General features: G+C 32.8%; 1 protein-coding gene across 1 annotated transcript; it reads right to left on the reverse strand.

The window, feature by feature from the left end:
* Nucleotides 1-11,964: 11,964 nt before the first annotated feature.
* LOC143634596 (LOB domain-containing protein 1-like) lies at nt 11,965-14,147 on the reverse strand. The gene is made up of 2 exons (XM_077102626.1): nt 13,591-14,147; nt 11,965-12,899 (listed from the first exon to the last, which is right to left on the reverse strand). Exons 1-2 carry the CDS (start codon nt 13,882-13,884, stop codon nt 12,570-12,572), a joined length of 624 nt encoding a protein of 207 aa, XP_076958741.1. The 5' UTR covers nt 13,885-14,147; the 3' UTR covers nt 11,965-12,569.
* Between the last annotated feature and the right edge of the window lie 1,421 nt (nt 14,148-15,568).

Genomic DNA, 15,568 nt, shown 5'->3' on the forward strand with positions numbered 1-15,568 from the left:
TGAGTTTTGAATATTTGAGTTGTGTCTAGCTTTATCAGGAAAAGCACACCAAGCATAACAGCATTCAGTTTAATTTCTTCATGACTTGTTTTTAAGTATGTTTCGTGTCACAGTCTCGAACAGAGACGTCCATTCAAGACAGTTTTTGCATTATGGAACATGTGAGATCCTTTTATCATGATTATGAGTATTTGTATACAACCTTTTTGACAGAAGCTTAAGGGTCAAAAGGCTTCAAAATATGTAACTAGCGGTATTTTCATGTGATGTGGCAGGAGCTCGGTTGTCGGTTGGTATCAGTTCAGTTTGTTACTGTACTTGCACTTGTAGCAACTGTAAGAATAAACCCAAAAGTAAAGTTGTGAATGCTCGTTAGAATATAAACATGTGTTTTACATTGACTGAAAACCACAGAATCAAATGTTGGTACCGGTTTTGATAATATAAATCTGTATCGATATTAGGATTGGGTTCGTCATGGTACTCTATTTAAAAAACAAATTTGTTTCAACAGTTTCAACAGAATGTTGTTCGATCAGACATTGATGTTGTGTTAGTGCCGATTCTGAAATTGATGTTGTTCGATCAGAATCGGTTCAATTTGTCACCGGTTTCTTAGAAACGTATCGGTTACCTAGAAAAACAAAATATGAAAACATTTTTTAAGAAAAAAAAATTAAGATTAAAATGTTCGAAAGAGTATTAATTTAAGAAGACTAGTTACATATACAAAAAAGAATATTTGACACAGCCTCTTTACATATAAATAAGAAGTCTTTTAGTTAACAAAGGTAACTTACTGGGTCCTTGGTTGTGAATTTATAGAAGGGAAAATTTGTATGAACCGCTTTTGGATATTTATTGAGATATTGCTCCAATATTCAAATCACACAACCTAAATACAAAAAGATATTCATCTAAACCCTGCTGCGTAGACTTGGACATAAAACACCCGGTTCCAGACCCGACCTGTCCTACCTGACCCGAGGTACAAACCATGTTGCAGTTGCTTAGAGAGACACGTACTCGGAACCGAACCTTCTGCCTCTACCAGGTCACAATCTGGACCCAACCCGGCCAAAAGCCGATTTAAACCCGCCAAAACCCCAAACATACCTGGATATTGTTCCTACCCGACTTGGTACTTGACTTTGTAGGCCAAGCCCGAACTAGTTCCTGCCCGGTTCTAATAAAAGCCGATTTGCCCACCTCAACTAGAGGTGTACAAAACCAGTTTTAAACCAAACCGAACCGGTTTATAAACCAAACCGGTTTGACTCAAACCAGTACGATTTATAAACCGGTTTAGAAGCAAGATAGGCCGGCCTGGTCACGTCGGTTCGGTCCGGTTAACCGGTTTAACATGCTTTCCTCAAACCGGTTCGGTTTTAAAACCGGTTTGGTAGATCTTAAGGGGAACTGGTCCTGAAACTGGCGGTTGGGTGAAACCGGTTTGGTTTAGTTTGCCTAAAACCGGTCCCAAACCGGTTTTTTTAGTACACCTCTGACCTCAACGGGTCAACTCTATTGCTGCGGGCCAAGGTTCAGATGATATGCTATTTGGGCTTGTTATACTTGGCCCATCCAAATTTCGTTTGTTAAAAAACACGGATTATTGCCAATAACTTGGTAACGATTTGCTTTTATTTGGTCGTAATTTGTAACGATTTAACTTAGGTTAATAACTGTTGTAATCAAATTGTGAATATCAATAATAAACTTTAAGACAGAGAATGAACACAACGGCTGTGTCTTGTGTAATTATACCGCCTTAAAAGCAATTTAGGCTATACCGTAGTGCAACTTTTTTGTGCACCCGAGAAATTGGAGATGCGGGTTTTAAAACACGAACGATTAAGATTGGGAAGAAAGCAAAAAAATTAAAGAAGATAAAAACTATCTAAAAGCTAGCAGACAATCAAATTTAATTGTGACAATAAATTTGAAAAACCAAGACACTAGTACTAACCATTTTTTTTCTTAATTTTGTTTATTTCATTTTGATGTAAGGTTCACGAAGTGAACTACGTACGTAAAACTTCGTGAACTACGTATTTTTTTTAACATTTCTTTTCTGTTTTAGCTTTCTAACCTTAGAATTTAAGGATACAAAGTTTTTATAATTGGTTGACAATATATAGTTTTCTTGTGATTTTGTAATATTCAATTGTGACAAAGGAAGTTTATATTCCAAATACAAATCTTGGTAGCTTTGGGCTACGATAACAATAATTACTAATTGCTGGCCAATGTGTGGTAAAGATGTCATCCATGTCACATAAACATGATGGAGCCTGTTACACCACGCCCGATAATTTATATGGGGCGCCATAGGTGGGGAAAGTCACCCCAATAACAATGTTATACAAAACAAATGGTGGATCCACTCCGCTGACAATCAAAGAATTGATTTTGTAAAACAATAAAGAAAATCCACCTCACTCTACTTTACCACTCATATTTTATTTTTAAATAGTTTGGTAATTATTTTGACTATAGTGGCTAGTTAGGCTCAAAACGATTTAATTAACGGGTGGCCTGTTATCCAAAGTGATAGTGACGTGACGCGATAACTAACTCTTGCTAGTTATCCCACAACATTGACTTGCCATTTGATATAATACACTTTTTTTTATCAATAAATGTTGCATCTAAGAGGCTTCCACCTCTATTAGCATCGGATGGTGAACACGTTAGGATAAGGTTTAATTTTACTAATTTGTGATTGGCAAACCCCCGAAATAAATATATGATTTGGAGAATTTGCTATGAATGGTTTTATAATAAGCGTGTCCCTTATAGAATTCACCTTTGTATTTTAGTAGTCATTAAAAAAACGTTATTCTAGAATTTATAAAGTTTTCTATTATATCCTTAAACTTTAATTACATTAATTATACCTTCTTGAAACTATGTTCGCTTTATATGAGCAAACATATCAGCAAACTTGATATCTTGTTATTTAAAAATACTTTCGTATTTCTAGAACTATATACTTAATGAGTATTTAAACAATGACAACGACATAGCCAATAATATTCAATTAAGTACTACTATAATGCACAACGTTCTCGTATATAATTATCAAAGTCAAAAGTTTTTAGTTCTTAGTAGCATGTATCAAAAAGATGACACAACATGATGGAAGTTACAGATCGTCAAAGCAAACATGGTGGAATATACCGATTGTCATTGTTGAATATATAAAAAGTATTAATGATTTGTAGGGTACAATTTCTACACTCACGGTGAATTGTCCATGAACAAATAATAACCAAAATGTTTAAAAACGTTAGTTTCTTTAAATAAATAAGCTTGTAATGAAATTGTAAAAAGACTATTTCTTTAAGTACTTGAAATATATAAGTTTGGATCATTGTACCCTCTCTCTGCATATAAATTATAATTAGTCAAACTTCTATAAAACTATAAGAAGCACAGGACACTACTTGTGTCAAGGAGGTGAAGGATAAATGCGTCGTCCAATCATAAAAATGAAAGAGTTACTCTGACTGGTACACAGATGAATGATATTGAGACCATTATATATTGTATAATGTTATATGTATCGTGTAAAAAGATATTGATACACCGCTGTATGCATCACTTTATCGAGACATTTATATGAAAAGAAAAGAAAAAAAAACTTTTTTTAACACATTATAAAGTAACTAGTTTTTATACCCCCCGCGTTGCGGCGGGGTTGTGAGTATTCGTAGAGGTGATTTTATAATTCGCCAAGTAGTTTTGGTTTAATATAATTACAAACGCTGCAAATTAATGCCATATAATAGGGTTATAATATTGGTAGTTAACAAAAGCTTTCCCTAGTTAGTTTACATAATCATAGCAGCATTATATTTCTACCATATTAAAGGCAACAAAAGTTTACAAAAGTCTAGGAGGTGCTGGTAGCCAAAAGAGTTTCTCCCCTGTTTCAGTTCCTAGGCTTTTTCAGTTCCGGTTTTTTGTTACCTGCACTTGTCATTGCCATATAACATTGTAGTTAGTACATATAATGTGTATCAATTAAAAAGGAGGAAATATAAGAGGATCACCTAGGGTAGGGGTATCAGGTTCATTTCTTTTCAGGTCATGTTTTTTGGGTTCGGGTGTTGTTGGTGTGATTTTGAGGGGTCTTTGAGTTGGTCGATGTGTATTGAGCGTCTGGTTGTCTTCTATGTTTGTAACTTTGTTGACAATGATTCCGCCGTCTGCTTTCATTGTTAGGTCAAATTGCTTGAGTTGACCGATGTGTGCTGCGAGCGCATGCAGTATGACTCGTGTATCTTTGTTTGCACCTTCGATGACAAATTTCTTGCAGGAGATTTGGAGTATGTCTGTCATGGCTTCATTGAAGAACACGGCTTTTGTTGTTGCTGTATCGTCTATGATGTAGGCGTTGACACAATAGCTATGACCAAGTGGGTTATGAAGTTGTTAGTGAGATATAGTAAACTCGGTTGTTGTGTTTTGTGTGTTATTACCTGAACTTTGGATCGATGTTTTCATGGTCTACGCAAACATAGTTTTCTTCCTCCTCATCTAGTTTTCTTGCACATTTTGAGCACTTGACAGTATACCATGTTCGGTCAGCCTCAAAGTCCTTTATTCGAGCAATGCATTTGTAGTTTGAGTACTGGGTAATTGAATGTTAGTGAATTAGTTGTTATATATGTCAAATGATAAGAACTATTTTAGTGGAATTTAATGGCTATAGGACAGGATAAATATGTGAATATAATTCAATTTTCAATTGAGATAGCAAGATGGTGTGGTTACCTTGTTTCCTGGATTGCTGTTGAGCATTTGGTGTATTGTTACATTTTGAAGAGGTGGAAGAGCTTTCAGTATGGCAACCTTTTCTTTTAATTCAGGGAATGTAGGGTTGACGTGCAGTGTCGTGGCCCTTGTAGTTTCCAGTTGTTCCACTGTAGATGGATGTTAATTAGATTATTATACCTTTTTCCTTAATTTATACGTTTTACCCATTTTGTAATATTAATCTAACTACTGGCCCAACTCATTACTTTAAACTGAATGCGACAATTTACAATTAAAATGTTCTATTTACTAAATTTACAAACATAATTTTAGGTTTTGGTTATGTATGCATATACAACTTCAAAATCTCGTAAAGTACCGTATCAGTACCCGTACTCGTCTATTCGGTCGGGTATGGGTACCCGTTACTCATTAAGTACCGTACCGGTACCCGTACTGTTCTATTCGATACTGCTATGGGAACCCATAAGGATTATGTATGGTTTCTAAGGTTGACACTATACCTCTATATTTCGATGAAGTTGTTGATGTTATAGCAATTATGTCACCTTCGCGTATGTCATCAGTTGCTAGATGTTCCATATCTTTCCAGAAAGTTATCTCAACCTCCTTTTTCCTGTAGCAATAACGTATGTCAGTGTACCTGTATTGATATAGATTTTCTTTTTGGTTTGTGATTCAAATATGTTATCTCTTACCATTCATCTTGTATGACGAATTTCTTAAGCTTTTCACCCTTGCTTGTGTTCCGGGAAAACTTTTTCTCGAGTCTTCCTATGTAATCTGCAGATGGTTGTTAGACAATTTGTAAAAAATATTAAACGATGAAATAAGTACGTGTGTGGTTAACGTAAATATGCTCTTCCAAAAACCCGTTAAGCCTATGTATTTTACCTTTAAAAATGTGTTTATATATTAACTTAAATTAGTTAAAATAAGCCAATGTGTTTGATTAAATATAACTGTTGCAACAACGGAAATGTAATTTAAGATTTTCTACCCCGCCTCCCCCCCCCCCCCCCCCCCCCCTTTGTCATCCATCTTGTAGTTAATAGGAATAATAAGTAGCTTTAATTCTTAAATAATAATATTTACAATAATTTCAACAAAAACTACCATATAGAACAGAACCTATACTAATAGAATTCTCACAACAGCCCTATGAACACGATTACATGATTACTAATGTTTGTTCATTTAATTTTTTGGTAAAACGCTGATGGAAACGCTACTAAAAGAAGCTACATATACCTAAGGCGTCGCAAGTTTTAGTTGTTTATATAAATTTGTTTACCTGCTAGTGGCCTTGGATGATGTTTATGATGTTAGTAATTTTTATAGTTTTTTTCAGTTTTTTTATATTTTATAAAGAAGGTATTCATTTCCAAAAAAAAAAAATAACTAAATTTTTCATAATCCATGGGTTCGAACCTTTTATTTTGAAATGAAACCGGGTTCGCTCGCTGAATTATAATGGGTTCGCTCGTTAATTCGATATTATAGGTTATACATAAAACCGAAAATGACCGGGTTCGGTCGAACCCGGTGGTCAACTTGTGGCTCTGCCACTGAGACCATGTGTAATGTAGAGACTTTTAAGTCTTTAACTAACAAAAAAATATTGTTACGTTACCCGCCATATACGCAAAATGTCATTCACAAAAGTTTTACCCCAAACATCATTAGAGATGACATGGCATGGGTTCGCTCGTTAATTCGATATTATAGGTTATACATAAAACCGAAAATGACCGGGTTCGGTCGAACCCGGTGGTCAACTTGTGGCTCTGCCACTGAGACCATGTGTAATGTAGAGACTTTTAAGTCTTTAACTAACAAAAAAATATTGTTACGTTACCGCCATATACGCAAAATGTCATTCACAAAAGTTTTACCCCAAACATCATTAGAGATGACATGGCAAGACCCCCCCCCCCCCCCCCGCCCCCAACCAACCACACACACAACCATATACACCTCACCACTACACATTAGAGATGAGATCGGTACCAAACTGGTACCGAAAATCATAACTTTTTGGTATCGGTACCGAGATGAGATCGGTACCAAACTGCACCTGAGAATCACAACTTTTTGGTACCGGTACCGATAACGAAATATTTGGTTGGGTACCGGTACTTAAGATAAAATTCGGGAAATACCGGTAACAATACCGAATTTGCTCATCCGTGCCACACATGGTCTAACGGATAGTCTTACATTTAATTGACCAATCAAAAGCCTTCATTTTTTTATTCATTTTCAATTATCCATTTCATTTCAGTTGTTATTAATATTCCATGGCAAAAATTACCTTAAAGTAAACTTTCTTGAGTTTTTAACAAGTTTACAATTGTATTTCTTCTTTAAGACGACTGCCCCATAAATTCTCATGATGGAAGCACTTGTTCCTTAAAAGACTCATTAGATTGATGAGAGATTAACGTCAGTATGAACTGACTCAACTTGAAGTCGTATTCATTGGAGAATTCGTATAGGTTATAGAATATAATTAGTCTAGACTTTAGAAAGATTAAAAGACCGGGCGGACGAACTTGACTCCTACTTGGTCTAATAGTTATCAACATGTCTAGATAGTAGATAGTTATGTGGTTTAGGACTTGACTCTGAATATATAGCTTAATTTCTTTTTCTCCACTAAGAGCAATGTCACTAGCATTGCTCATTACATGTTGTTAAAATAACCTTAATGTTATATCATATATGTTTATGGTTATTCAAACTATTACGTATATCTTTTTTATGAATTCCCCCCGTCTTTTTTTTGAACAGCTAATTTCTTTTTTTGTACACTATGGGTATTGAACCCATGACCTTCCCTTTTACACCCATACCACCTTACCACCCCACCAAAGTGGGAACACAACTGTAAAAATAAGTTATTTATTGGGATCGTGGATGATTCGTTGTTAATTACTTATGGATCATAGGAGCGAGCAGCTTACTCAACAATAAAACTATAAAATTTAGGTTTTAATATATGTCGGTTATCTATCAAATACCATTTTTTCGAAATTGTTTAAGAATCATTATTATTCCGTTAGTTATTATTACTATTGCATTATTGAAATTTGCATTTGCTACTTTTTCGCGAAATACCTGGTCTTATTTTTTTGTAACGCATAAGTGATTTTTCGTGGCAATGCACAAGTATAACTTACGAGTTCAACTACAAATACACTATAAAAGAATTGTATAAGGACGGTTAGTTTTGTGATATTCTATCTATACTATATATAATAAATTATTGATGGACAAATTAGGACACCTACATTGTAAGTAATATACAATTTGTAATGCATAAGATAGGGTAAACGTGTTCACTAAAAAATATGTTTAGAAATATTTACAACTTTAGACCTTCATCTTTACCCAATTTCCCACCATTGATTTTCAAACGTATGTAGTTTTTTCATACGTTAATGTTTTTCTTTAAAAAAAATAACACCATAGAAATGAACATTTAATTTTCTTTTATTTGGGTATTGTATTATTATAGTTTTTTTCAATTAAAAAAAATAACATGCTACGTATTTGTGTTCATTCGGTTTTTACAGTTTCTAAGTTAAACTATGAGCCAAACCGTTGGTTTGGTTTTTTGTCATTATAAAAAAAGAACTAAATTGTTGACATATTAAAATGAATCGTTACTAATGGTTTGGTTTCACGCATTGAGCTTCAATAGTAAGTTTACCGTACGATCTGGTTTTATATAGCCGATTTATTGTGTAAATCGTAAACCAAATCGTTTGCTATGGTTTGAATATTCATAAACCGGTTGACCAAAAGTGATGATTAGTTTAAACGTTTTCAAGGTTTCATACGATCCCTGAACATCCATAATTGTTAAATGATTACAAGGTTTTTTGTTTCTCGCCGCACTGCGCGGGCAACCGTATAATAGCTAAAAAACAAATTGAATTTAAGAATAAAAACCTTGATTCGAGAGCAAGCCAATTGTTATAAACTCCACATTGTTACGACTTGGCCACATTATTTAATGCATGTTTAGAGTCTTTGACCATCCACTTGAAATTGTCTATGATATGTTGCTATATATCATTATTCTATGGTCGTGCTAAATGTATCGTTCCTATCTCATTTTTACTAGTTATATAAATACAATTCAAACTTTTTATTTTTGTTTTCTGTTTTCTTTTATTATAACTATTATTATTATTATTATTATTATTATTATTATTATTATTATTATTATTATTATCGAACTCGATAGCAAGGATGAACCTAGTCTTTGGGCTTAGGTGTTACCGACACCCCATGAATTTCTTTTCTTATGCGAACTTTCTTCGTTTGAATGAAAATAAAGTTACAAAGGTAACAAATTAGAGATTAAAGATTCACGCATAGTGATGGATTTTTTAAAGTATTTCATTGTTAGAGACTGAAGTTTCCTACAATTTTTTAGATTAAATATAATTTTAACATGTAATTGTATTTTTAAAAATTAAAAAATTGGTTAAACAAGTTTTAGGTTAAAAATCTAATTTAGATATATACGATATATAATGAGTATCTATAACAAATTGGAATTATTCTACAAAGTGCCGTAAATAATCTTATTTATCGAACTCACTAATTTAACGTTTTACACTAAGTGAAACATCATAATAATAATAATAATAATAATAATAATAATAATAATACAAAGGACAGAAAATGATTAAGAAAATGATTGATAAAATCATAAAACATTATATGTAATTAGAGTATAGCCTTCCTATTTAATTTGTTTGAAAACCTGGCTTTAAAAATGTTGACTTATGTTATTATTATTTGTATTTATTTTAATGACAATTAGTTTTAGTTGTTAGTCAAAACTGTTAGTTTGTTATTTTGACTTGTATATATTAGGGCTTATGCTTGTTAATGAAAGTACAGAAAATTTTCCTCAATTTCATGATTATTTAAATTACTGTTTATAATTTAAATTATATATGTTGCGTAATTATTTATATACGCTTACTAATTTTCTGTATATAATTATATATACATTTGTAGTACATATACTAATATATTGACTGCGAAAGAGAGTAAAAACAAAGATGCCTAAAAGTTGAAAGGGAAAAAATCTCTATGACTTTACTTCTTCGTGCAAAATTTAATAATCTAACGGATATAGTTATTTTTTTCTTTTCCTTGACCGGCATTTAAAATTATTATATTTTTTATTATGTAAATGCAAGAAAGAACCAAAAGCCCCACCTACGAGAAATGACTGCTTAACCGATGTAATCTATCATCTATGACCCATCGTACGTTGCTGAGTTGTATGCCTGGGACCCACACGAAAATGGGCAAGACCCAATCAGCCTTCTAGATAAATAACAATTTACAATTAATCTATGTTTGTATGTTGTATATAAAATAATAAGATATGCAATTATATATTTTATTTACTATCTTATTTATTCGATGATTATAATACAGAGAATGGAGCTTTATGTACCATCGGTTGTTTAAAGTACCAATAGGTAACAACAAAAATTGGAGAATCTTCTTAATGATTTGATATTACCATATTAAACAAAATACAAAATAAAATGTATATACTTTGGTATAATTTTTAACATTAAGTGATACAACAATATCAAGATTTTTATTTTTTAAATATGCATATAAAATTGCTAGATTTATACAATTTTTTTTAAAAAAATAACATTAATTAAGTTGTGTGATAGTTATGCATTTTAACATTATAACTATACTGGTTTTTCATTACAATGTTTGAAAACTTTTTTGATTTACGGTTAAAGTTGTGGTGTTTGGTACAATATTATTTTGTGAAAAAACTATGTTTGTTTACCTTTATAAGGATGAACGGACACCATACACGCGCACCGTACGTGTGAATATGTAAGTACCCCCTAGCATACCTTTCCGGGTTCTCAGGGGAATCGAGCAAGGTGTTCGAGTTGTGGAACTTGAAGGAGAAAAAGATTGGACTTGTAACAGCCCAAAGTAACCGTATCATAATACTGTCGGCTTTGGTCGGGAGTCGGGACGAACCATTATTGCCTCACGAACATAAAACTTGTCATGATGGAGACGATCTTACTTGTCTGTACGACTGTACTAGCTACAGGTGATTAAGATCGATAATTACTTTATTATTTATTAGACCACGACATTTACATCAATTTGTTAATACAATATTACTATCTATTTTTTTGTATTATTATGATGACAGTAAATAGGTATCTCACGTGATGTAGGGCTTTTATCCAAAGATATGCACGTGATCATGTAAAGTTGTAAACGCGTTATAAGTTGTATGGCACATTATGTTTTCTACCAACTAAAACTAGAAACATTAAAGAAGGCCGACGTGCAACTGGTATTTTCAGCAGACACCTTGTTCCGGATATGCTTTAATATGTAACCAAGTCAAATGAATATAACTAAATGATGATTACGGGCAGGATTAATATGCACATGCAAATTATCATTTTTTTACTTTTTTTTTCTTTTTCAAACAAGCTTGCCGAACTGATGTTGCTATTTAGACTTGTAGAAAAATCAAATACGTAAACATGATAAAAGAGACAAAATTAAACAAATGCTATGTTGAATTTTATCTATGGAAGTGAATTGAATAGTTTTGACTAAAGTAGTTATACTGTTTTAAGCTAGAAAGTGTGATCTTAATTTTCAAAATAATATAACATATGATTTATTCAAGGAAAAACTAACATTAATATAGAGAACTTTAATTAACAAGCATAGTCGTATGTAACTGTAGAGTGTAAATGAGTTGACTCGAGTCTGAACTAATCGTAAAGAGAACTAGATCGTGTCGTATCATTTAGATTTCATTTTAATGTTCAAACCTGGTTCATAAGTAACTAGTTTTTGAAACTTAAGTTTGACTCATGGTCGGCCTGTTTTTTATTTATTGATTATTTTGTTTTTTAATATGTGTGTGTGTGTGAGACTGTAATTTTTTTTTATATAAAATTTATAAATATAATTTAGTTACTCTTATCATTCTTTATACATAATAGTAATTGTTATATTACATATGACATAAAAAATAATGTTTGTATACAACAGACTTTTCATACTTTTGAGTGTAATCGAGCTTGATAAATGAACATTGAGCTCGAGCTCATTTAATAATGAGTTTTAATATATATAAGCTTGTGTTCGGGTTCTAGATCGTTTATGCTCCAAGATTAGAAGCTAATTTTTCATATGCAACAAATTCTTAGTCTTGGACTTTATTTACGCCTAATCATTTTAAGATTGAAATTTTCCATTAAGATGCAATAAATTTCTCTAACTATATAGTGTTGTACTATTTAGTATAACAGAATGATGTGACACCCCCCTCAAGGCTTTTGTTTCCAATATAGAAGCTCCACATGTTTGAAAAGTTGGGTGAAACCCCAACTACACAAATATCCATCTGGTCATGACTCACAAAATCTAAACATGCATAAAAAAATATAGCATTCAAAAGAGTCAAAAGGGAACTTAAGTCAATAACAAGATTGACAAAATATGCCAAATGGAGAATTTAATAAATTAGACTAGATAAAATTAGGTCACCCATAACATGATTCTAAATCTAGAATTGGCATATTTTAAGTGCAATGACATTTTTCTCCCTCTCTTTCTATATATCCTTTCCAGTAACTTTTCTTTTATTGTTTATCTTTATAGAATTAGTAAATTGAAGTATAATCTCTTTCTTTTCCATCTAACTTGATTAATCAACTTGATCTTGAAAAGGGTCTTTAGTATCATGTCCAAAGTGGCTCGAAAACACTTCCGAAATTCACATCATCGGCGTAGAAGTTTAGGTTCTCGTAAGGTGTTTGTTGTTGTTGTGTTGGTGGAGACACGAGTTGTTGATCCATCTCCATACATATCATAGATAGTAAAGTCGAATGTTGGCATTGCATGTTGAGAACCTCGGCTTGCGCCTTGGCTAACTCTGCTTGGAGATCACTCACTTGCTTTTGAAGTTGACAAATAGCTCCTGCACACCCGTAAATCGGATCTCTAAGCCTCGCATTAGCTTCATATACCATACTGCTAACTGCATCTGCTCTTTGAGAATCAGGAAGTTCCTATAAACAATACAAACATTAAACACATAAGTGCAATTTACAAACAAGTCTTTTACTATGAATACAATGAGAACAACTCAAGTCAAATAATTGAAGTAGTAATCTTTGGTTTCTCTTTTAGGTGTCAATATATATTACTAAATAGCCTTTGCAACGACTATCTCTTCATTTTCTTAATATTATACGAGCAAATGTCAACTTTTGAGACCGTTTTAAATGGTCCGACATAGTAGGACACTCCTTTAGAAATTAGTACATTTTCTTTTGATTTTAAGTTGTTACAAATATAACCTTTTAAATTATTTTTTATTAAAGTTATATATGAGCTAAAAAATGACTAAAAACATTTAAGAAGTTACGAATGGACAACAACAGTTTGAAGTTTGAACTTTGAACCACCATCAAAAAAAGTAGGAGGACAAAAGCAAATATACAAAGTCATGAATTCACACTAAAACCGGTTAATTTCTGCCCCTTGAATAATAATAATTATTTGTTGTTATGGCAGGTAAGTAAATAGCACGTTAGAACGTGTAAAAACAAATAAAAAAAATGTATAAAAACTTCATAGGAATCTTGCACAAATTAGTTTTAAAGTCATTTTTATTTTTTTTAAATAGAGACACCTTACCATAACATCATATTCATTCATATTAGTCTGAAAACAGTTAATATTTAGTTTTGGTTTTACCTGCAATAACTTTATGATGTTGCTAGCTCCAAACACACGGTGAGCGATGGTGAACTTAAGCGGTTCGGTTGGTGGGAAATAAGGTGCCAAGACACATTTCTCGACACACCGCCGCCTGAGAATCTTGCAGGCGGCACAAGGACTAAGAACCACCGGATGAGGGGGAATGAGAACACTAGTGGGACTAAGTTGAGATGATGAGTTATTAGAATTCTTTGGTGAGTGAGAGTGTACGGCGGAGGGAATGGGCATGGGTGAGGTGGTGCCACTAGTTCTGTCACCGGAATATTCCATTATAGGGAGAAAAATATTAATATAAAAGTGTTTGCTAGTTAAAGCTAATTAAGGGTTAGGAGAAATTAGTTTGATTATGCAAAAGCGGTGAGAGAATGTGTGTATATATATAGAGGCACATATGGGATGGAAATCATGGAATATAGAAAATGAAGTGTGATGATGTCATGATTTGGTCATGAATTCGGTAATGTTGGATTTTATAGGACTTGTCAGCGTACACCGAACAATACGGACTAGAAAGAATGTCCCTGTACCTCCGATATTTTTTTTATCGTACTTTGCAATTTAGTTAAATTTTAATATAGTACAAGGTTATACCCATCTTTCAATTTTCATTATTCTAACATTTTTTTATAAGTAATTAGTACTACATCGTTAGGGATGAAATCGATACCAAATACACCGAAATGAAAATCAGGCCCGTCTCCAAGGATTTAAATACTTTGGTCGAGCCGAAATAAAAAAATCTGTAGAGAATTTAAATACAAGCCTCAAAATTTAGAGTGTACATCAGTTTTTTCTAAATTTTTCTCGATTATAGAGATTCTAATGTTGTTTTTTTGGTTGTTTTCAATATTTTTTCCTTTATATTATATAATAAAAATATGATTACAAAGGTTTCAATGTGAATAACTCCTACGAAGTGGAAAGGAACCATAGGGGGTTTACCGTTTAGTTTGGGAATATAGCACACTTATTACTAGCATATCAAGTTGCTAATTGTCTCTTTTAAATTGGAAGTTTGTGATGGTCCATGAAGTATAGACTTGACCAGTTGCAAATTTTTCAAAAGTCGTTTTTTTAACTAATTTACAGTCTTTTCCATCATTCTGCTACAAATATAGGTATGGAAATGCTTCTTTTCTTTTTCTTTCTTTGAATAAACATACCATTTCATTAAGTACATTGAGAGTAACTGATAATTCATTCATATATTCATTTCTTTTCCATTCAAATAACAATTAATAAAGAGAAAAGGGGGAGAGTGGGTCACCATGCCTAATGCCTTTTCGCACTTAAAATTCCTCGTACGCGCTCCATTAATCAACACCGAAGGTCAAGCAGAAGCTAAACAATTTCTAACCCATCTCCGTCATAAATTCGGGACACCCATTTGTCCCACAATAAAATCAAGAAAGTCATTTAACGAGTCAATAGTTTTTTCAAAATCGACCTTAAAAACATGGCTTTTCTTTTTGCTCCTTTCAACCTAGATTGGATCTTATTCATGATCAAAGGCCCATTAAATATATTTCGGCCCTCAATACAGTTATAAAGGTCGATCGAGAAATGCAAATTAGCTTGCCAATAATATATTTTAAGTATGTTTACAAGCCTTTCAGCAATAACCCTGTAAACGCAACCGAGTAAGTTCTTTGAATATGGGTTTGGGTGTGTTCTTGAATCTTAGCATGTGTATGTGTTTGAGTCTAAGCGACATGTGTGGTTTGATTGTGTGAGTCGTTAACCGTGATAATTTTGTTAAGGAGAAAATAAGAGTAGAGGACGCTAGCAAAGTCTTTACAAGTTGCTATTAAAATAAAGAGTGATAATATACACTTATAACAAGTAAATCATGACACCTTCTCAAAAACGGACCACTATAGCCCAAACCTTAAAAATCCATGAGTGGTGTGCTATCATGGATGATGAACTTAATGGCTTACTCACAGTGGTAAAT

Source organism: Bidens hawaiensis, unplaced genomic scaffold (genome assembly GCF_021521415.1).
Source record: "Bidens hawaiensis isolate Kalapana, Puna unplaced genomic scaffold, B.hawaiensis_p1.1 tig00007137_1, whole genome shotgun sequence".
NCBI classification, from domain to species: domain Eukaryota; kingdom Viridiplantae; phylum Streptophyta; class Magnoliopsida; order Asterales; family Asteraceae; genus Bidens; species Bidens hawaiensis.